General features: G+C 35.8%; 1 protein-coding gene across 1 annotated transcript in view; it reads right to left on the reverse strand.

Annotated features, from left to right (window-relative positions):
* ELP3 (elongator acetyltransferase complex subunit 3) overlaps positions 1-22,853 on the reverse strand; it is a 92,385-nt gene that overhangs the window by 65,026 nt on the left and 4,506 nt on the right. Inside the window, exons 3-7 of the mRNA XM_025463000.3 lie at positions 20,507-20,645; positions 6,367-6,437; positions 5,540-5,603; positions 4,065-4,133; positions 1,104-1,258 (exon numbers count right to left, since the gene is read on the reverse strand). Coding sequence (XP_025318785.1) covers positions 1,104-1,258; positions 4,065-4,133; positions 5,540-5,603; positions 6,367-6,437; positions 20,507-20,645 — 498 coding nt within the window. The remainder of the gene's footprint in view (positions 1-1,103; positions 1,259-4,064; positions 4,134-5,539; positions 5,604-6,366; positions 6,438-20,506; positions 20,646-22,853) is intronic.

Raw genomic sequence — 22,853 nt, forward strand, 5'->3', positions numbered from 1 at the left:
TGGTCTCTCTGTTTCTAGAAGACTCCAAGATCTTCCCCATTACAGTGCCTTTGTCTTATTTCTTTCTGCTCTTGGCCTGATTCCTCCGTATACTTCAGGTCTCAGCTTAAATATTACCACTTCGTTTAGAGAATAATCTTACTCTTTACCACAGCAGTCAATTTCTACCACAGCATTCCTGTTTACTTGTTGAACTAGTAGAAATCAAGCATCACAGGGCAAGAAAAACATCTGTCTTATTTCCAGTGCTTAAGGCAATGCACAGCATATACTGGACCCTCCATAAACATTCAGTAAATAAGAGGGAATAGTATATGGTAATTAGGTTTTCCTGAAACTTCTGAAAATAAAAACTACTTTAATACTTTTTAAATAACTGAACTATATATGGAACGTCAGTATTCTTGCCAAAAACTGAGATATGAGATATCAAAAGAATGCATAACTCTTTTTGTTTTATCAACTACAATAAGTGATCTCATCAATAAACAGAAATTTAGTAGTTATTATTGTTATAAATAAAAATCACTTGTTTTGTTGATTTTATGGCAGCTAGATGTTTTACATAAAGTGTACCCCTGGTACTCTTTTTGAATAGGCTGAAAACTCAACTAGTCAAATCAAAACTACTCCTGTGGTTTAGACCAGCCTAAGGTTGAAAAAAACTTCAGTGATTTTATGAATCACTCTTTCTCAGAGAATACTAATGTCAACAAATCATGCTCACCTTTTTAAAAACAATAATTTTTTTTTCAATGAAAATAATCTTTTCCCACAAAATAGGCATAACTTTGAAAACTAGGAATGTATAAGGTAATGGATGCTAACTAAGCTGACTTGGTGATCCTTTCACGATATATGTAAGTCCTTATGCTATGTACACCATAAGCTTTTACAATGCTATATGTCAATTATATCCCAACAAAAGTACAAAAAAGTATTTAATTATAACCCATCAAAATTACGCAAATAATAACAAAACTCCCCACCACCACCAAGGAACTAGGAATATAGATGTAGAGCAGAAGGAAATTTCACAGGCTGTGGCTAAGAGGATAAACTGACAATCACGTGGAGAATATGGTAACATAAGGATTTCTTACTTGACTGCCTCGTAAATATTGTTGGAGGTATGTCCTGATAAGGCATCATGTAAATTTCGAATAAAATAATCTCTGTATTCTTCTGGAAGAGCCATAAATGTTCCACCCATCACAATAAACTCCACTTTATCCACACTGTGACCAAGTTGTTTTAACTGAAATAAATATAAATTCATCAGCATTAAACAGATATAGTCAACTACCTTAAGAAGGCATGGCAAATTTCTAATATTATTTTGTAGTATTTTCATCAGTATAGTTTAAAAATGAAAAAGCAATTAAACATATTTAGCAAATTCTGTGGATTAAAAAAACAGACTTCAGAGTCTGAAAGAAAAAAAATTATAACTCATGGAGGGAAAGGGAGAATTAAAAAGAGTAAGCAAGAAGCCTGACATTGATATCTATGTGAATATTTAAAAACACATGGAATATAAACCAGAAAGTAGGAAGGGCAAATATAATAGTATAAAACAATATGCAACATAATACTTATATTTATTGATCACATATTTTTATGTCAGACCTTGCAGTAAGCCTTGGAAACAAAAAAGATGACTACATGCAACATAATCAGGACTTGATGCCAATGGAAGAAAAAGAACACTACATTAGAAAGAAAAATTAAGACAGCAGCTTTAAATCAAAACCATAAGTTTCAAATCAATTGTGAAGATTTTGAGCAGAGGTGGCACTGCTTTCTGGGGGGAAAAAAAAGGAAAATAAAAATCTGACTGATAAAATATGAAATAGTATATCTTTCTACTAGGGGAGAGAATGGTACATAATAAGCCAAGATTCTAAATTTTAAAAACAGGTATTTAAATTTCTTAGGTTCCTCAAAAAAATTAAAAATAGAAATTCAATATGGTCTAGTAATTCCACTACTGAGTATCTACCCAAAGAAAATAAAAACACTAGTTCGAAAAAATATATGCACTCCTATGTTTATTGCATTATTTATAGTAGCCAAGATATGAAAACAACAGTCTATCAGTGGACACTGATAGACAAATGGATAAAGATGAGATAGATAGACACACACAGGAATATAACACAGCCATAAAAAAGGATGGGATCTTGCCATTTACAACAACGTGGAGGGAACCAGAGGGTATTAAGTGAAATAAGTCAGACAGGAAAAAAAATACCATATGATTTCATTTATATGTGGAATCTAATAAACAAAAACAAACAAAAAGCAGAAAGATTCATAAATGCAGAGGGAAGTGTGTGAGGAGATGGACAAAATAGGTAAAGGGCAGTAGGAGATGTGGGCTTCCAGTTATGGAATGAGTAAGTCACAGGAATAAAGCAGCATAGAAAATATAGTCAATGATATTTTAACAGCGTTGTATGGTGATCAATGGTAGCTACACTTGTGGTGAGCACAGCATAACAAATAGACATGTTAACGCACTATGGTAGACACCTGAAACTAATGTAACATGGTGTGCCAACTACACTTCAATCTAAAAAAATTTCTTGCTATAACTCAGAGTTGAGAAAAACTAGGTCAAGTAGACTACCACAATATGAACTCAAATTAATGCACTATGTAAAGGACGTCTACACTTACTAGGGACAAAAAGGAACCTTTTAATGTTTCTGAAAATGGCAAGTAACAATTTATACATATGTTTTTCTTTATGTACATAAATCATATTCATATATACATATACATACATACAAACATATTTAAGTACATAAGTAAGCTGTGTACACACACATAGGCATACACACACATACACACACACACACATACACACTAAAAGAAAGCTCTGTATCTGTAACAGTTTACAAGGGATAAAATTATCCTGGTACTTTTTTCAAAATATCTTGCAGGACCCTAAACCACACTTGATCAGAGCTCCAAAGGTGAAATGCTGGCATATGTTTTGGAAAAGATACTCAGGTGGTTCTAGTGTATTTATAGTTAAGAAAAGAATCACTGCTTTATGGTAGTTTCTAAATCTTTTAAAACCCATTCCTTTTTTAGTAAACATAAAAATTTCATACTCTACTGAAACATTTTAAATGAATTAAATACCATGGCTAAATAAGAAACTGAAGCATTGTTCAGTTTAGAACATGCCTTTTGAAACTATGTAGGTTCCACCCAGGTGGAGTCTTCTCCTATAGCTGACAAGCCTGATGCACATATGTTTGGGTGACAGTGAAGTGAAAAATCTGAACTGGCTGGTATTCACTAATACTAGTCAAACAAAGAAATGACTTAATTACTATGGTATATAGTAATTTCCATTGGAAATTCTGTAGATGCCCTATTAGATGTTACTGTTAAAATTAGTGTTCACACTTTTTTAAATTGGGTGAGTTCAAAATAGAAATGTAAAAAAGAAAACCTGTATTAATGTTCAGATTTCCCAAACAGAGGAAGGCCATTTACACAGGACTTGTTTTTAATCAGTTATATTGAAGTATAATTTACATACAATAAAATCAATTAATTTTTAGGTATAAAACTGAATGAGTTTGGATAAGTGTTTGGAGTTGTATAACTATCACCAAAGTCATAATGTAGAACAATTTCATGACTCCCAAGAGTTCCTCCTACCTTTTGCAGTCAATTCCCTATTCCCATTCTGGCAAACCAGGCATAATACTTAAGTGGCCTATGGAAGCAAAACTTCAATCCATTCAACTATTAAGAACTTCCACACATACACATCTGTAAATTTCATACGGTAAATGAGTTTGTACAAGTTGAAAGAAATTTAGAGATTATAAAACCCTTAAAGAAAATAATACAGTCTTTAATGGAAGTAGTGTTTTTTACTTTGCTGGGTATTAAAACAGTCTCCCTCCCTCAGGTGGATATTAAAAACTTACTGAGGGAAAGACATTCTTTTAGCTATTTAAGGTTCAACTCAAATCAAACAATAATACCTTCCAACTGTGTACAAAAATCTAATTTAAAAATGCTTTTTGAAAACTTACCTGTTCTATTCGGTGTCTTGTCTGTAGATAAGGGTCATATCTAGCACGGATAGCTCTCATGGAGGTTGGCTATGAAAAAAAGAGAAAAATCTCCTGCTGGGCCCACGTTGAATAAAAAATAAAAAGTAGTTTCAAAAGGACTGTATTAAAAATAAAATTCTCTTGTGCTCCTTCCTTCTTCAGTCTTGTTAGGAATCAAAATAATGTTCTGAATAGCATCTGGCTAGTCTCCACCCCCACTGTCTTAAGTATCTGAACAGCAGGGCATCTCCTTGAATCATATTTATCTTTGTGTAAACACTTAGGAAATCTACAGGGTCACTTTCTGCTGGAGCAGAAAGGGATGGTTAAGGGACAGAAGTGAGAGGGAGCCTTTTCACTGAATAATTCCTTTTTGTATTTTTAAAAACCTGAACTATGGAAAACAAGTAAAAAGTGAAATACCATGTATAAGAAGAAAAAATCCAGTGGTTTGCTAGGTGCTGACCTCTTTGGAAGAGGCTGACTGCTTCAAAAGCCTGCTTGCTGTTCTCCTGCTTGCACCTCATCCCCTCTCTAATCCATTACCCACACAGCATCAAATGATCTTTTAAAACCCTACCTTGGAACAGATCATTCCCCTGCCTTCAACCTTAATAGCTTCTCATGACACCTATAATAAAATCCAAACTCTTTGCCCAGTTTACAAACTCCTATATCATTTGTCTCTCCAATCTCTTTCTTCCTCTTACCCACTATGTCCTGGTACACTCCACTGTTGTTTCTGCCATTGCTCCTTGTTCTAACTACTCTCTCTGCTGGAATGCTCTCTCCTGATATTCCTGCAATGGCTCCTTCATATCATTCAGGACTCAGTTTAAGTATCACTTCCTCAGAAGTGACTAACCTAACCATCATGGCTAAAGTATCTATTCAGCTTCTACAGATATAACTCCATTTTACTTCTCTGTTTAGCATTTACTAGCACCAGATATTTTCTTCTTTATGGTCTATCTCCAATTATTGGAATGTAAATTCCATATGATCAGGCACTTTGTCCATTTTTCAGTGCTGAAGAGAGTATAATGTGGTGGTGAGGAACAAAGAATTCAAAAGCTGGCTCTGTCATTTATTAGCAGTGTGTTTCTGGGCCAGATGTTTAGGACTTCTAAGCCTGTTTCCTTATTCACAAAACCAGGATACTTACAGTGTCTACCTTCAAGATGCTACTGTAAGGTTTAAAGTTATAAAGCAACTTAGAACAGTTTGAAATATATAACAAGTACTTATATAAGAATTTTTCCAGTGACTAGAGCAATATATGTAGACACTCAGCAAATATTTGATGAATGAACAACTTCTGTAATCAAGAAAAAAATAAAAAATAAAAAAAATTTAACAAAGCCAGTACTTGTACTTGTGCTCATACTTGTACAAGCACACTATAGGTAAAAAATGATGTTACACTTCCACACAACAACCTCACATTACTTTACCTCATATCCAGTATAAGACTGGGTTGAATATTCAAAATCTGAATCAGGTCCACCGGGGCAGTATCTGTCAATACAACCAAAGAATGAAGATGTCAGATACAAAACTTAGTTCAATACTCTAGTTCAAGTATCTGCAGTTTCCATAAAATCCTGAGAGCAAACCAGCTTCATTTTCAAATCCTAATAGAAGAGTCTACCTTTGTAGTATCTATATTTTCCACAATAAACATATAAGGAACATTATTGTAGTCATTTTCAGAATGTTGCAGTCACTGTTATTTTAGAGGTTTAAGCTTTTAGAAGTAATTAACAGGACCTAGGTTTTCCTAGGCTTGGAATGATACAATGCTCTCTTGGTAACCAAACTTAAGAAAATCTTTCTCTCATTTAATCCTCCTACCTAGAATTATGCATATTATTCTGCCTATTTTTCCAATTATCTAAATTTAAGAAGTTTAAATGTTATTTATATGGGTAACCTTTTAATCTGATACTTTTCTAATCCAAACTCATTTTAAATTTCTGACATTTAGAATTCAGGCCCCTCATATTTACATGTTTTATTTATCAAGTTAATAGACTGTCACTCTTATGAGTTCTATAACGTATGTATTTTTTTATTGTTTATTGCAACATATTAAAATCTTTATATGTTTCATTTTTAAAGCAGTGAAACATCCTATCAATGGCTGTTTATTTCAAAGAACTAACTTATGAGTCGATTGAATCTAAGTTTTAAATATTACCAGCATCACTGATTAAGACTCTAGGGTATTCACGAATTCAACTAAAGTACACACACAACTTATGAAAATCATCACACTTACACACATATATTTCCTGTAAAACTGATATGTGGGCATCTGTGGGGTTTGCACATCACAGCCACGACAGCAATCTACAAAAGAAAGATTAATAAAAAAGCTATTATGGAATAACAAATATACAATTCTGGAGAGTGGTTATGTCTCAGGAGGGCAAGGAATGCAATCAGGAAATGGTACATAAGGGGGGAAGAAAAGAAATGGCACTTAAGTGTCTTCAAAGTACTGGTAAGGCTGTATTTCTTAAACTGAGTAGTGGGTATAAGGGTCATCTTTTCAATGTTTTTAATTTCTAAAATATACAAATGCGGGATCCCTGGGTGGCGCAGCGGTTTGGCGCCTGCCTTTGGCCCAGGGCGCGATCCTGGAGACCCCAGGATCGAATCCCACGTCAGGCTCCCGGTGCATGGAGCCTGCTTCTCTCTCTGCCTGTGTCTCTGCCTCTCTCTCTCTCTCTCCGTGTGACTATCATAAATAAATAAAAATTTAAAAAATAAAATAAAATAAAATAAAATAAAATAAAATAAAATAAAATAAAATATACAAATGCCCTTATATACTAGCTTGTATACTATATTTTACTGCAAATTAAGTGCAAAATAAGGAATTACTAATTTTCAAAGTCATAGTGATTCTATTCCCTCTCTTTGATTTACTTTACTAAAATAGCCTACAAGAAAAAATTACTTTATGAAAGTCTATAAAATTATATCTAAACCTAACCTTTGTAACTCAATCTCCTCACGGATATACTGGATCTCAGTATTTAGAGCAGACAGTATTTAAACTAGGAGCTACACTTTATAGAGTGTGTGCAAACTATTCTCAAAGGGGTCTGTCACAGCCCTCCTGGGATAAGGACAGTATGTGTTTCAGAAAGGGGGTGATGACAGAGACAGAAGTATGGTTACATTTGGAGGGAGTCAGCCAAATAAGGATATAGACTAAAGCGAATGCAAGCCAAGTTTCTTATTATCAGAGAGGGAAGTTATAAATATGGAAAGGAAAAGAACTTGGATGGAATAGAAGGTAGTGCTGTGAACTCATAGTTTTCAATAAATACGCTGATATACAAATAAATATAAGTGCAAATGTGTTATGTATATGTGTAAGTACATATGTCTGTATATATACAGATATAGTTCTTAGCTTGGCCCACTGACACAATCTGGGAGCAGCAATACCCTAATAGCAATGCATATTAGCACTCATCTTGGTTTCTAAATATCCTTCTTCACTGAAAGGAAGCAGGGCTCCTTAGTGAAATGGCTTATTTCAGACCTGGGGCAAATAAAGGACAAGATGAACATGGAACATTTTATTATAACAGAAAGCTATAAACTGCTCAAAAAATGATGGGGACATTTTAGAAAGATATAGAAACCAGCCTGAAAAGGTTCTTACTGGCCAAATAAGGGATCATTTGAGCATCAAAATAAATAATGATAGTAACAGATTATAACCCCCCAAATAGGAAACCACTAATCCATTCATACAAATAAATGAATGAGCAAACAGAAAATCTGATAAGGCACAGAATACTTACAGAGTCTCAAAGTATGTCACCACATAAACTTAATTACAAAGTGAAAAAGATTAACTTTACATAAGAGAAGCCTGGTAGATACTACCTTGATCAAAATGAACAATATCAGAAAGAAGAACAAGGATAAAGGTGTCATGCATGGTCTCTTGATTTCAAACTATACTACACAATATGGTATTAGCATAAAAATAGACAAATAGATAACAGAACAGAAAAAGAAAGCCCAGAAATAAATCCCTCATATATGATCAGTTAATTTACAAAAAGAAGCTAAGAATATATAATGGGGAAAGGACAGTCTTTTCAATAAACTGAGTTGGGAAAACTGGACATCCACAAACAAAAGAACTAAAGCAGACCATTATCTTACATAATACACAAATTAACTCAAAATAGAATAAAGATTTGAATGTAAGACCCGAAACCATAAAACTTCTAGAAAAAACACAAGCAGAAGCTCCCTTACATTGGTCATCTGGGTGTTGAACTTTTGGACCTGACTCCAAAAACAAAGGTGACAAAAGCAAAAATAAATGGGACTACATCAAAATTAAGAGCTTCTGCACAGCAAAGGCAACCATCAACAAAAGGAAAAGGCAACCTATTGAATGGGAGAAAATATCTGCAATTCATATATCCAATAAAGAGTTAATTCCAAAATATATTTAAAAACTCAGCTCAATAGCAAAAACCAATATGATTAAATAATGAGCAGGGGACTTGAACATTTTCCTAAAGACATATAGATGGTCAGCAGGCACATGAAAAGATGTCCAACATCACTGATTATCAGGGAAATGAACATTAAAACCATAAAATATTACTTGTTAGAATAGTTACTATGAAAAAAATAAGAAATAACAAGTGCTGGTGAGGATGTAGAGAAAAGGGAACCATCATGCACTATTGGTGGGACTGTAAACCGGTGCAGTTACTGAGATCAGTATGAAGGTTAGAATTAAAAATAGGTCTACAATATGATCTAGTTATTCCACTTCTTGGTATTTATTCTAAAAAAAATTAAATCACTATTTTGAAAAGATATGCACCCCTATGTTTACTGCAACATTGTTTACAATAGCCAAGACATAGAAACAACTTGTGTCCATCAATGGATGAATGGATAAAGAAGGTATGCTACATACACACACACACACACACACACACACACTGGAATATAGCTCAGCCATGAAACAGAATGAAATCTTGCCATTTGTGGTAACACAGATGGACCCCGAGGGTATTAAATGGTAGATGAAGTAAGTCAGAGAAAGACAAATACCATATGACTTCACTTATATGTAGAATGTAAAAAACAGAACAAAACCTATATATGCAGAGAACAGACTGGGGGTTATCAAGGAGGGAGGTCACTAAGGGATGGACCAAACTGGTGAAGAGGGTCAATTGTATGGTGATGGATGGTAATGAAAATTACTGTGATCACTTTAAGTGTATACAAATATCAAATTATTATCTTATACACTTGAAACTAATATAATGTTATATACCAATTTTACCTCAATGAGAAAAAAAGAACATTATCAGTGACAGGACAAATTCAAACTATATACCTATACCACCTGATAGGATACAATAAGAACGCATGATTAGCTTCTGTGATGTCCCTGCTAAATATGCATAACATGAATCTAATTATGAGGAAACATCTGATTAAACTAAACTGAGGAACATGCTATAAAATAACCTGCCTGAAACCTTCAAAAGTGTTACTGTAATGAAGTCAAGAAAACATAAGAAGTGTCCAGACTAAAGACACATGACAACCAAATCCAACATGTGATTCTGAACTGGGTTCTGTAGATTATTGAAACAGTGGGTGAAACTTGAATGAGGTCTGAGGATTAGAGGACAGTACTTATCAGTGTTAAATTCCTGATTTTTTTTTTAAAGATTTTATTTATTTATTCATGAAAGACAAAGAGAAACAGAGGCAGAGACATAGGCAGAGAGAAAAGCAGGCTCCCTTCAGGAAGCTCCTGATGCAGGACTCCATCCTGGAACTCCAGGAACATGCCCTGAGCCCAAGGCAGACGCTCAACCACTGAGCCACCCAGATGTCCCAGATTCCTGATTTTGACACTGTATTGTGGTGATATAAAGAAATGTCCTTATTTTTAGGAAATGCACACTAAAGTATTCAAATACAACTTACTTTGCAACATACTCTCAAGTGGTTCAGGGGGAAAATGTTCTTTATATTAGACCTTCAATTTTTCTCTAAGTTCGATTGTTTTTCACAATAAAAATTATTAAGGGGATCCCTGGGTGGCTCAGCGGTTTGGCGCCTGCCTTTGGCCCAGGGCGTGATCCTGGAGTCCCGGGATCGAGTCCTGAGTCGGGCTCCCGGCATGGAGCCTGCTTCTCCCTCCTCCTTTGTCTCTGCCTCCCTCTCTCTCTCTCTCTGTCTATCATAAATAAATAAATAAATAAATAAATAAATCTTTAAAAAATTATTAAAATTTAAGTCATTAGTATTCTAGAAAAAGTACAAAATTTTTAAAAAATTGCAAATCTGAAAAATTTAGATTTTCAAACAAATGTTTACATTTAAAATAAGCCACAACTGTATATACCACTGATAAGGTCAGTCTAACTCAACAGTCTTTATTGAGGGCCCAGTATATAGTCCAGGTTCTAAGCCTCACAGAGCAAACTGGGCCTTGAGACTACAAAAATATTAATGCACTGCTTCTGTCCCCTGAAATCGTACCTACCTAGGGGAGCAAGACACATAGAAACAGGCTATTTCAAAACCACATGGTTAGAAGCATGTGGAAAATACTAGGAATGCTGAAGAAGGTAATTAGCCTTGACCAGGGAAGTCAGGGAAGCCTACCTGAGTTGCTAAGAGCCTGTGCTGAATAAGAGTTAATTGATGAGGCATCTGGGGAGCTCAGTTGGTTAAGTGCCCAACTCTGTTTCAGCTCAAGTGATGATCTCAGAGTTGTAAGACTGGGTCCCGCATTTGGCTCTGTGCTAGCAGTGGAATCTGCTTGTCCCTCTCCCTCTGCTCCTTTCCCTGCTTGTGCACGCGTGCTCTCTCTCTTTCAAATAAGTAAGTAAGTAAGTAAATAAATAAATAGTTAATTGAGCTAAGAAGATAGGGTAAGGTGGACCAGGGAAGAAAAGTGCAGCAGTTTTCAAAGTTTTAAGCAGTAGACCTCTCTTTCAAGTAACATTTTACTTAGAACTTCAATTTATAAGAGATAAAAAGCTAGAGCCCTGGGTGAAATAGAGACGTACCTGCTTCTATGCCTTCCCTATTTATTATTCCCCACAGTAGCTCCAAAAGACTTCTAAAGAATCCTAGTTTTGTAAAATACAGTTTAAAAATCACCAATAAAGTAGAAAATGCAATGACTTTGGAGTCAGTCATGACTTGGGAGATGTAGGTTTGACTCTTTTCTCTGTCCCTAAATGGGTATTTTCTTATTTGTAATATGTAGACAATACTACTTACCCCTCAAAACTGTTTTGAGGATTAAATTAGAAACACAGGCCAGTATGTAACAGGTGAACAACATATGGTAGTTGTTGTTATTTAATACTGATACTACTAAGAATAATCACTATGTTCTAAGCAAAACAAAAAGTCAAATGCAAACTCAAAATGGATCACAGACCTAAATGTAAAGTCAAAAAACTATAAAACTTCTATAACATAGGAGAAAATCTAGGTGACCTTGGGTTTTGCAATGAGTTTTTAGACCAACAGTCCTTAATCCCATCATCTATTTAGCCCATCCCCCTAAATCCTTCCCCTCTGGTAACCATCAGTTAATACTGTATACTTAAGGTCAGTTTCTTCATTTTTCTCTTTTTTTTTCCCCTTCGCTCATTTATTTTTTCTTAAATACCACATAGGAGTGAAATCATATGGCATTTGTCTTTTTCTAACTGCCTCATTTTGCTTAGCATGATACTATCTCCATCCATGTCAGATGGCAAGATTTCAATCTTTTTAATGGCTGAATGATATTACATGGTGTGTGTGTGTGTTGTGTGTGTTTGTGTGTATGCCACATCTCCTTTATTCATTCATAGATGAATGGACATGGGCTGCTTCCATAATTTGGCTATTGTAAATAATGCTAAAAAAACAAAACAGGGCAGCCCCAGTGGCTCAGCGGTTTAGCTCCGTCTGCAGCCCGGAGTGTGATCCTGGAGACCCGGGATCGAGTCCCACGTTGGGCTCCCTGCATGGAGCCTGCTTCTCCCACTGCCTGTGTCTCTGCCTCCTTCTCTCTGTCTCTCATGAATAAATAAATAAAATCTTTTTTTTTTTTAATAAATAAAATCTTTAAAAAATATATATATTTAAAAACAAAACAAAACAAAACAAAACAGGGTGCACGTACTCCTCTGAATTAGTGTTTTGTATTCTTTTGGGTAAATACCCAGTAGTGTGATTAATGGTTTGTAGGGCAGTTCTATTTAAAAAAAATTTTTTTAAAGATTTATTTATTTATTTATTCATGAGAAACACACACACACACACACACACACACAGAGAGCACAGAGACACAGAGAGGCAGAGACACAGGCAGAGGGAGAAGTAGGCTCCATGCAGGGAGCCCGACGTGGGACTCAATCCCGGGTCTCCAGGATCACACCCTGGGCCGCAGGCGGCGCTAAACTGCTGCGCCACCGGGGCTGCCCTATTTTAAAATTTTTGAGGAACGTCCATACTATTTCCACAGTGGCTGCACCAGTTTGCATTCCCACCAGCAGTACAAGAGCGTTCCTTTCTCTCCACATCCTTGTCAACACCTGCTGTATCTTCTGTTGTTGCTTTTAGCCATTCTGACAAATGTGAGGAGATAACTCATTGTGGTTTTGATTTGCATTTCTCTGATGGCAAATCATGATGAGCATCTTTTCATGTCTTTTGGCCATCTGGATGTCTTCTTTGGAGTAATGTCTCTTCACGTCTTCTGCTCACTTTTAAATTGGATTATTTGTTTTTTGGATGTTGAGTTATATCAGTTCTCTATATATTTTGGGTACTAATATCATTTGCAAATATCTTTTCCCGTCAGTAGGTTGCCTTTTGGTTTTCTTGTTTCCTCTGATGTGCAGAAGCTTTCTATTTTGATGCAGCCACAACAGTTTATTTTTGCTTTTATTTCCCTTGCCTCAGGAGACATATCTAGGAAAAAGCTGCTATGGCCAATGTCAAAGAATTTACAGCCTCTGTTCTCTTCTGTGATTTTTATGGTTTCAGGTCTCATATCTAAGTCTTTAATCCATTTCGAACTCATTTTTGTATATAGCATAGGAAAGCGGTCCAGTTTCTTTCTTTTCCATGTTGCTGTCCAGTTTTTCCCAACTACCATTTGTTGAACAGACTTTTTCCCAGTGTATATTCTTTCCTACTTTTTCAAACATTAATTGACCATACAGTTCTAAGTTTATGTTTGGGCTTTTCATGCTAGTTCCACTGATCTATGGGTCTATTTTTGTGTCAGTATTATGCTGTTTTGATTACTACAGCTTTATAATATTACTTGGAAGTCAAGAATGGTGATCCCTCCAATTTTGCTTTTCTTTTTCAAGACTGCTCTGGCTATCTGGAGTCTTTTAGTGATTCCATATGAATTTTAGGATTGCTTATTCTAGTGGTATTTTGATAGGGATTGCATTAAATGTGTAGATTGTTTTGGGTAGCATAGAGATTTTAACAATATTTGTTCTTTTAATCCATGAGCATGGGATGTTTCTACATTTCTTTGTGTCCTCTTCAATTTCTTTCATCAGTGTTTTATAGTTTTCAGAGTACAGGTCTTTCACCTTTTGGTTAGATTTGTTCCTAGGGATATTGTTTTTTGGTGTCATTGTAAATGGGATTGTTTAATATCATTTTCTTAAGATTTTTATTTATTTTAGAGAGAAAAAGAGAGAGTGAATGGGGGAAGGGTGGATCAGAGGGAAAAAGAGAATTTCAAGCAGACTCAATGCTGAGTGTGGAACTCCAGGCAGGACTCAGTCTCATGACCCTGAAATCATGACCTGAGCTGAAATCAAGAGTCAGACACTTAACTGAGAGCCACCCAAGTGCCCCTTAATTGCACTTTCTGATGCTTCATTATTGGTATATAAAAATGCAACAGATATCTCTACACTGATTTTTATATCATACAATTTTACTGAAATCATTTATCAGTTCTAGCAGGTTTTGGGTGGAGTCTTTTGGGTTTTTTTACATATAGTTATCATGTCATCTGCAAATAGTGAAAGTTTTACTTCTTTCTTACTGATTTGAAAAATTTTTATTTTTTTGTTGTATGATCACTGCTGCTAGGCCTTCCTGTACTATGCTGAATAAAAACGGTGAGATCAGACATCTTATCTTTTTCCCGATCTTAGAGGAAAAGCTCTGTTTTCCCCCATTAACAATGATGTTAGGGTAGACCAGGTGGCTCAGCAGTTTAGCGCTGCCTTCAGCCTAGGGCATGATTCTGGAGACTGGGGATCGAGTCCCATGTCAGGTTCCCTGCATGGAGCCTGCTTCTCCCTCTGCCTGTGTTTCTGCCTCTCTCTGTGTCTTTCAATAAATAAATAAAATCTTTTTAAAAAATGATGTTAAGCTGTAGGTTTTTCATATACGGCCTTTATTATGCGGAGGTATATTCCCTCTAAACCTACTTTGTTAAGGGTTTTTATCATGAATGGATGTTGTACTTTGTCAGATGCTTTTTCCGGGTCTACTGAAATAATCATATGGTTCTTTTCCTTTCCCTTACCGATGTGATGTATCACACTGATTGATTTGTGAATACTGAATCACCATTTCAACCCAGGAATAAATCTCACTTAATTGTGGGAAATGATTTTTTTAAATGTATTACTGGATTCGGTTTGCTAGTATTTTGTTGAGGATTTTTATCATCTATATTGATCAGAATACTGACCTGACTCTTTTTAATGGTGTCTTTATCTGCTTTTGGTAATGCTGGCCTCATAAAATGAATCTGGAAGTTTTCCTTCCTATTTTTTGGAATAGTTGGAGGAATAGGTATTAACTCTTAATTCTCTAAATGTTTGGTAAATTTTGCCTGTGAAGTCAACTGTATCCTGGACTTTTGTTTGTTGGGAGTTTTTTGATTACTAATTCAATGTCTTTGCTGGTAATCAGTCTCCTCAAATTTTCCATTTCTACCTGTTTCAGTTTTGGTAGTTTATATGTTTCTAGGGATTTATTTCTTATAAGCTGTCTAATTTGATGGCATATAGTTTATCATAATATTCTCTTATTACTGTATTTCTATGGTGTTGATATTTCTCCTCTCTCACTTATGATTTTGAGTCCTTTCTCCTGTTTTTCTTGATAAGTCTGGTTAGAGGTTTATCAATTTTATCGATTTTTTTTTCAAAGCACCAGCTCCTGATTGATCTATTATTTTCTTAGTTTTTATATAATTTATTTCTGCTCTAATCTTTATTTCCTTCCTTCTGCTACTTTTAGGTTCCATTTGTTCTTTTTCTAGCTCCTTTTGCTGTAAGAGTAGCTTGTAAATTTGAGATTTTTCTTGCTTCCTGAGTAGGTCTGTATTGTTATACACTTCCTCTCCTTAGAATCACTTTTGGTGCATCCCAAAGGTTTGGATTGTTGTGTTTCATTTTTATTTGTGTTCATGTACTTTTTAATTTTTGTTCTTTTATTTCCCAATTGATCCATTCATTGTTTAGTAGCATGTTATTTAGCCTCTATATATTTGTAATCTTTCCAGATTTTTTTCTTGTGGTTGACTTCTCGTTTCATTGTGTTGTGGTCAGAAAAAGATGCATGGTAGGACTTTGATCTTCTTGAATTTGTTGAGGCTTATTTTCTGACCTAGCATATGATCTCTTCTAGAGAATGCTCCACGTACACTTGAAAAGAATGTGTATTCTGCTATTTTAAGATGGAATGTTCTGAATATATCTGTTAAATCCATCTGGTCCAATGTGTTTGTGCTTCCTTGTTTCTGGCTGGTTGATCTGTCCATCAATGTAAGTGGCCTGTTAAAGCTCCCTACTATTACAGTATTACTATGTATTAGTCCTTTGTTTGTTATTAACTGTTTAATATATTTTGGTGCTCCCATATTGGGTACATAAATATTTACAATTGTTTATCTTCTTGTATTGTCCCTTTTATTATTATATAGTGTCCTTCTTTGTCTTTTGTTACAGTCTTTGTCTATTTTGTCCAATATACCTTGGATTTCTTTTGACATCCACTTGCATAATAAATGTTTCTCCAACCTCTCACTTTCAGTCTGCAGATGTCATTAGATCTAAAATTAGTTTCCTGTGAGCAGCATATAGGTGAGTCTTGTTTTTTAATTTATTCTGACTTCATATATCTTTTGGAGCATTTAATCCATTTATATATTCAAAGTCATTACTGATACTTATTTGCCATTTTATTCCTTGTTTTGTGGTTGTTCCTGACATTTTTTTCTGATCCTTTCTTCTTGTTCTTTCTTTCATGGTTTGTTAATTTTCTTTAGTTATTTGGATTCCTTTCTCTTTAATCTTTGCATATCTATTAGTTTTTGACTTGTGGTTACCATTAGGTTTATATATAAATCTTCTGCCTATAGCAGTCTATGTTAAGTTGACGGTTGTTTAAGTTTGAACTCATTCTTTACTCCTTTCCTCCCCACAGTTTACGTATATGGTGTCATTTTTTTAACTCCCTTTTATTTTGTGGGTTATTTAACTGATTTTTTCCAATAATATTCATTTTTACTGGTTTTGTGTTTCCTACCTTCATACCATCACTTTTGGTCTTTCTTTCCACTCCAAGAGTCTTCTTTAATATTTCTCATGGGACTGGTTTTAATGGTCATGAACTCCTTTAGTTTTTGTTTGGGAAACTCTATCTTCCTTTCTATTCTGAATGATAGCCTCGCTGGGTAAGATATTCTTGGCTACTTTTCCCATTTCTCATTGAATATATCATGCCACTCCCTTCCGGCTTATAAGGTTTCTGCCGAAAAATCTCCTGATAGCCTTATGGTGTTTCCTGAATATAACTATCTTGCTGCTTTTAAGATATGTATTTTTTAAAATCACTACTTATTGCCATTTTAATTATAATATGTCTTGGTATGGATCTGCTTCTGCTTTTGTTACTTGTATTGGGCATTTACTGTAACTCCTGGGTATGGATATCGGTTTCTCTCCCCAAATTGGGTAAATTTTCAGCTTCTATTTCCTTAAACAAATTCTCTGCCTCCTTTGCTCTACCTCTTCTGTGACACCTTTAATGAATGCAAGATTGATGGGGTCACTGAGTTCCCTAAATGTATTTCAGTTTGCATAATTCTTTTTTCTCTTTTTATTCAGATTGATTCTTTTCCATTACTTTGTCTTGTAGGTCAGTAATCCACTCCTCTGTTTTATCCATCCTACTGTTCATTCCATCCTACTGTTCATTCCATCCAGTGTGTTTCTCATTTCATTTATTGAACCCTTTATCTCTGCTATGTTATTCCTTATTTCTATGTTAAGTGCCTTATTCAAGTCTTCTACTCTTTTCTCAAGTTCTGTGAGCATCCTTATGATTATTGCTTTAAGTACTCCATCAAGTGTGTTACTTATACCTGCTTTGCTTAGATCTCTGGCCATGGCCTTGTCCTTTTCTTTTCTTTTTTGATAATAAATTTCTCTGTCTTCTCATTTTGTCTAAGTCTCTGTGTCTCTGTGCCTGTTTCTCTATGTGAGGAAAGTCAGCTATGTCTTCTGATCTTGAGGGTTAATGGCCTTATGAAGAAGAAGTCCTGTACTGCCCTCCCATACATCACTCCCTGCTCCCCAGGGCCTGGTGCTTTGGGGAGTCTCTTGGTGTGTGCTGTGTCAGTTCTGCTGTTGTGTTCTAGCCACTCTATCTTTCATGCTAGGTATCTGTAAACGCTCTCTGTGGGCTCCCTGGTATGACAGTGTTAGTCTGTCTCTCACCCTTCTCTGTGACTGGGGCTCTCTCCCCACCACAGTGGCCATGATCTCTTTCTCTCTCAAAACCCATCTCTGCACTTCCTATGTGGCCCACTCTCTACCTTTAGTTGTATAGTTTGTTCTGTAATTCTTCCGGTCAATTACTGGGGTATTTAGGATGATGTGATAGTTATCTAGTTGTATTCATGGGATGAGGTGTGCCTAGGGTTCTCTTTCTCTGCCATCATCCAACCTCTCCCTGTACTTCTGATATTTTTAATAGTTCACTCTGGTGATATTGTCAAAGATGGATTTGGTGCAGGTATGAAACGTAGACTAGTTAGGAAATAACCGAAATAGTCTGAACATGAAATAATGAAGGCCAAAACATTCCTAGGAATGTGTGGTAGGAATGGACAATGCATTTCACATCTTTTAGAAACTGAGTGTACAGAGGTACCATGAACAAGAAAAATAAATGAGCAAGTTTGAGGTTAGTTTTGGTTATGTTATACATGAGGGTATATAGGCAAAGGAGAGATGTTTATCAGGTACTTTGACCAAAGCCTGATGTTTGGGGAGTGGTCAGAGCTGGAAGTCAGCATATAACAATATTTAGAAATGTCAATGGATGAAATCACCAAAGAAGGCATGTATGGTACTAAAAACAGCGGACCCAGGACCACAAAAAAAATCACTTTTTAGAGGCAAGCAAAATAGGAACAGATCTCAAAGAAAGAAAAGAAAGAATCAGAGGTAGGAGAAGGAGAGAGAATGGTGTCATGGAAGCCTGGTTTATTATTCAGATTGAAAGGTTGATAAATCTTTGTCTTCCATAGTGGCAAGCTCATACATAATGCTGAAAACTAAAAATTCAAGACTGTATCTACAGAGCGTGTTATTTCGGGATAATGGAAGGAAATGCCAAGAAATCAGCTAAGAGTTAAAAGTGGTTACCCTGAGGGGAAAAATGGGAAGTGAGGGGTTTGAAACTATAGTTGGCACTTGAACAAAGCAGAGGTTAGTGGTGACAACCCCTCAACTTAGTTGAAAATCTGAATATAACTTTTGACTCCCCAGAAACCTAATTACTTTCACAGCCTACTGTTGAGAAGCCTTACTGGTAACAGAAACCATCAATTAATACATATTTTGTAATTTATAGATATTATAAACTGTATTCTTACAATAAAGTAAGCTGAAAATCATAAAGAAAATACATCTATAATGCTGTATTCATTGGGAAAAAAATCTGCCGGTAAGTGGACCCATGAAGTTCAAACCCATGTTGTTCAACTGTATTAGTTTCTCTTAAAGAATCTTTTATACGAGGTACAAATAAATAAAACAAAAAACACGTAAGTACAAAGAAGAGACCATGATTGGTGATAAAAATGAATTGTATAAAAAAGTTTTAGGGTTTAATTAGCCACAAATCCAGTATGATCCAGGAGATAATAGCCACCAAACAAGTCAACATAAACTGTAATTACCACAAGTATAATACTCCCATCCAAATAACAGATTGAATTTCTATGATCATATAAGAAATACACAATTCAATTATAGGTACCAAGTTTTATGAGGGTTCAAATCCTATCTTTCACAGTCATCCTTCTTATCCTAGAGCCCCTACCCTAATTCCAGCTCTTAATACATTTCACACTTAGATCAAACCAAGAGTATCCTAACTGGTCTTCTTGGCTCCACGCTACTCTACATCTTGTATCCAAATTAATTTTCTGAAAAATCCATTTTGTTCATATCACTCTCCTTCTCAAGTATCTTTAAGAGTTTCCTATTACTCAGGTCCTTTGCAGGACATTTAAGATCTTTTGCAAGGTGATCCCAAACTAACTCTTCAATCTAATGTCCTGCTGCTTTCTCAAATGAATTATCAACTCCAGGCGGTCTGAGGTACTCATTGTTCCCTGAACAAATCGTACCTCTTACATCTCTGCCTCTGTGCCTTAGTTCCTTCTGCCCTTGCTCCCATTGCTCTTCAAGCCTGCTCTGCTTATATGGGCGTCATTTATATGTCAAACAAGTGCCATACTTTCTCTTGGGCTTTCCCTAGTCTCTTTTAGGGAAAGCTGCTTCACAAATACCATATACAGAATGACTTTGTACCATTAATTACCTTTTAAGAGTACAAGCGGCACCTGGCTGGCTCAGTCAGTTGAGTTTCCTACTCTTGATTTCAGCTCATGAAATTGGGGTCATGAGATTAGGCCCAGCACTGGGCTCTGTACTCAGCAAGGTCTCTCTCCTTCTCCCTCTATCCCTCCCTCTGCTCATGCGCACGCATGCATACATGTACAAGTATGCTCTCTCTCAGATAAATAAGCAAAATCTTTTAAAAATAAAGTAAAAGTCACTTGCATAAAATGGCCAACAATGTGATAATCACTAAGCCTCAACTTACACTTTCAAGGACATCAAAACATCATCTACTCCTTCAAGTACAATGATTGTTTTTCCTCATTATGACCTTATTCTACACATGTCTCTACTACAGCACATATCATAATATAATGGATTTTATTAAACTGACTCCCCTACTTCCACCTCACCACCTGGGTGTTACACATGCAAGCAAAGATTTCTGGCAGAACAGAAACACAGTATTTCATGAATCAAATTACTCACCCCACTGGCAGTTCTGATGGGTTTTGCCTTTAACTTGGGGACTAAGACCTTTCGATACTGAGGTGGGACCGCAGCGATGATATCCACTAGGCGGGGCTGTGCTGAGAGGCCATATTTGGCAGCTGTCCTGGTTTTCACCCTGAAAATAAAGTACCTAGCATTATCAAGATCATAATATTTCAAGCATACTATCAAAAGAATGACTTATAAACATCATCAACTTCTGTCACTCCCCTATCCTTTCACCAGATGACAACAGTGGCTTTAACATTTGTGAGTATCAGAAAAATAGAAGAAAATCAGGAAAATGCAGCAGTGACTTCTTCTTACCCTGGAGTACAAGAAAAGAAAACAAGATGACTATAGGGAACGGTCCTAGGACAGTGACACAAGGTAGGTCTCATTCAAAATAGTACAGTAGCTTCAGAGGGTTCTACCCTTTTCTCAACCTCAACACTATACCATCTGGGATTAATTCTGTTGTGAGGGACTATTTACTATACTATAGGATGTTTAGCAGCTTCATTGGTACCCACCAGCACCCCACTTCCCATTGTTAACTAAAAATGTCTCTTGACATTGCGAAATGTCTCCTGGGTGGGTGGATAGCAGGTATCATGCCTAGTTGTGTGTCTTAGAGCAGGCAAACAAACAAAAAATAATTTAAAGGAAAGGTGGGGATCCCTGGGTGGCGCAGCGGTTTGGCGCCTGCCTTTGGCCCAGGGCGCGATCCTGGAGACCCGGGATCGAGTCCCACGTCAGGCTCCCGGTGCATGGAGCCTGCTTCTCCCTCTGCCTGTGTCTCTGCCTCTCTCTCTCTCTCACTGTGTGCCTATCATAAAATAAATAAATAAATAAATAAAAATAAAGGAAAGGTGTGCAGAACCAAATAGTAAATGAATTATAAATTTTTTAGAAGTGTTTTAAAACTTTTTTTAATATAAAATAGTAGCTACATAAAAAACAGAACATAAAACGTGTAAATGTACTTTAACATTTATGAAGGAAACACATGTACACTCCAAGGAATAGAATATGATCAGCACTTCAATTCTATCCCTTCCTGATTGTAATTCTATCTCTAATCCCCAGAAATAATCTTCAACCCAATTAAATAGGTCCTTGCTTTTCTCTGTAACTTTATTGGTTTCTCATTTCTTGACTGCTTAGCAAATCCTAACAGTCACCTTAATTTCTCATTTTAATCCACCTAAAAATATTGTGAGGTATTTGTATCATTTTCAAAAAATGTTAACCCAGTATCTGATTTATAAAGAGACTACCCAAGTACTTATGCCAGAAGGTATAAGGTAGAGTTGTTTCATGTTCTATGTCTGCATGTTTTCAGATAGGCATTCACAAAAAAAAATGTTAAATGATAAAAACACATGTGATAAAACACCCATATAATAATGAATGTGTCCAGAGTTCAAGAGAGGAACTCAGTGTGTGCTGGGGAAACAGTTACAGAAAAGAGTTGGCTTCAGGCAGACATGGAGATGCCACTGAAAGCAAACAGGCTGGCTTATGTGAAGATGCAAAAACAGGAATGCACATATTTAAAGATATAGGGGTAGACTTGACAGAAAGCAGGAGACTTCCAATGTAAAGGTACAGAAGTTTAAAAAGTTGCGAAAGCTGAAGCCAGACCCAGAGGCTTTACATAATGAGCTGAGGAGTCTGTATTCAATTTCTTAAGTGCTGAGGACATACTGAACTTTCCTGTACAGGGAAATAACATGATAAAAGATGAGACGAGGAACAATTAACCTGTAAGAGATAAAAAAGAGGCTAAAGCACAAGCTACTGCAGTAGTCTAGAATCAAGTTTACAAAGGGATGGATTTGGGAGTTGGTTGTGGAAATGAAAGTGACAGTCATAATGAAAAGAGAGTAAGTAAAACTTAAATACTAATTGGACCTAACAAGAACAATTTGAAGAGGACAAAAGAGTTTCAAGCCTAGGTGAAGGTTAACACAATTAAGCAAAGAGGACATCTGCGTAGAGGCTGGGTTTAAGGAAGATGGAGCATAAACTCGAGATAAATTAAAGAGACTGACAAAAATATACAGGAAGTAGAAATGTTCACTATAAATAAAAGACTTGTATAATTAGGGGCATAGCCATCAATGACAGAAAATCATCAAAGGGTAGAAAAATCAGCAAAACATAACTCCACAGTCAAGATAGTTACTTATTTATTCTGTTAGCAAAACTTTATTAAGCACAATATTCCAAGGAAGTGATAAAACACTGCCGTATCTCTAGCAACAGGAAATAGTCTAAAAAAAGCCCACACTGGTGATTAGATCACTGATGACCTAACTGGGAGTGGGGAGAAAACTAT

The sequence above is a fragment of the Canis lupus genome, chromosome 25 (assembly GCF_003254725.2).
Source record: "Canis lupus dingo isolate Sandy chromosome 25, ASM325472v2, whole genome shotgun sequence".
Taxonomy (NCBI): Eukaryota; Metazoa; Chordata; class Mammalia; order Carnivora; family Canidae; genus Canis; species Canis lupus.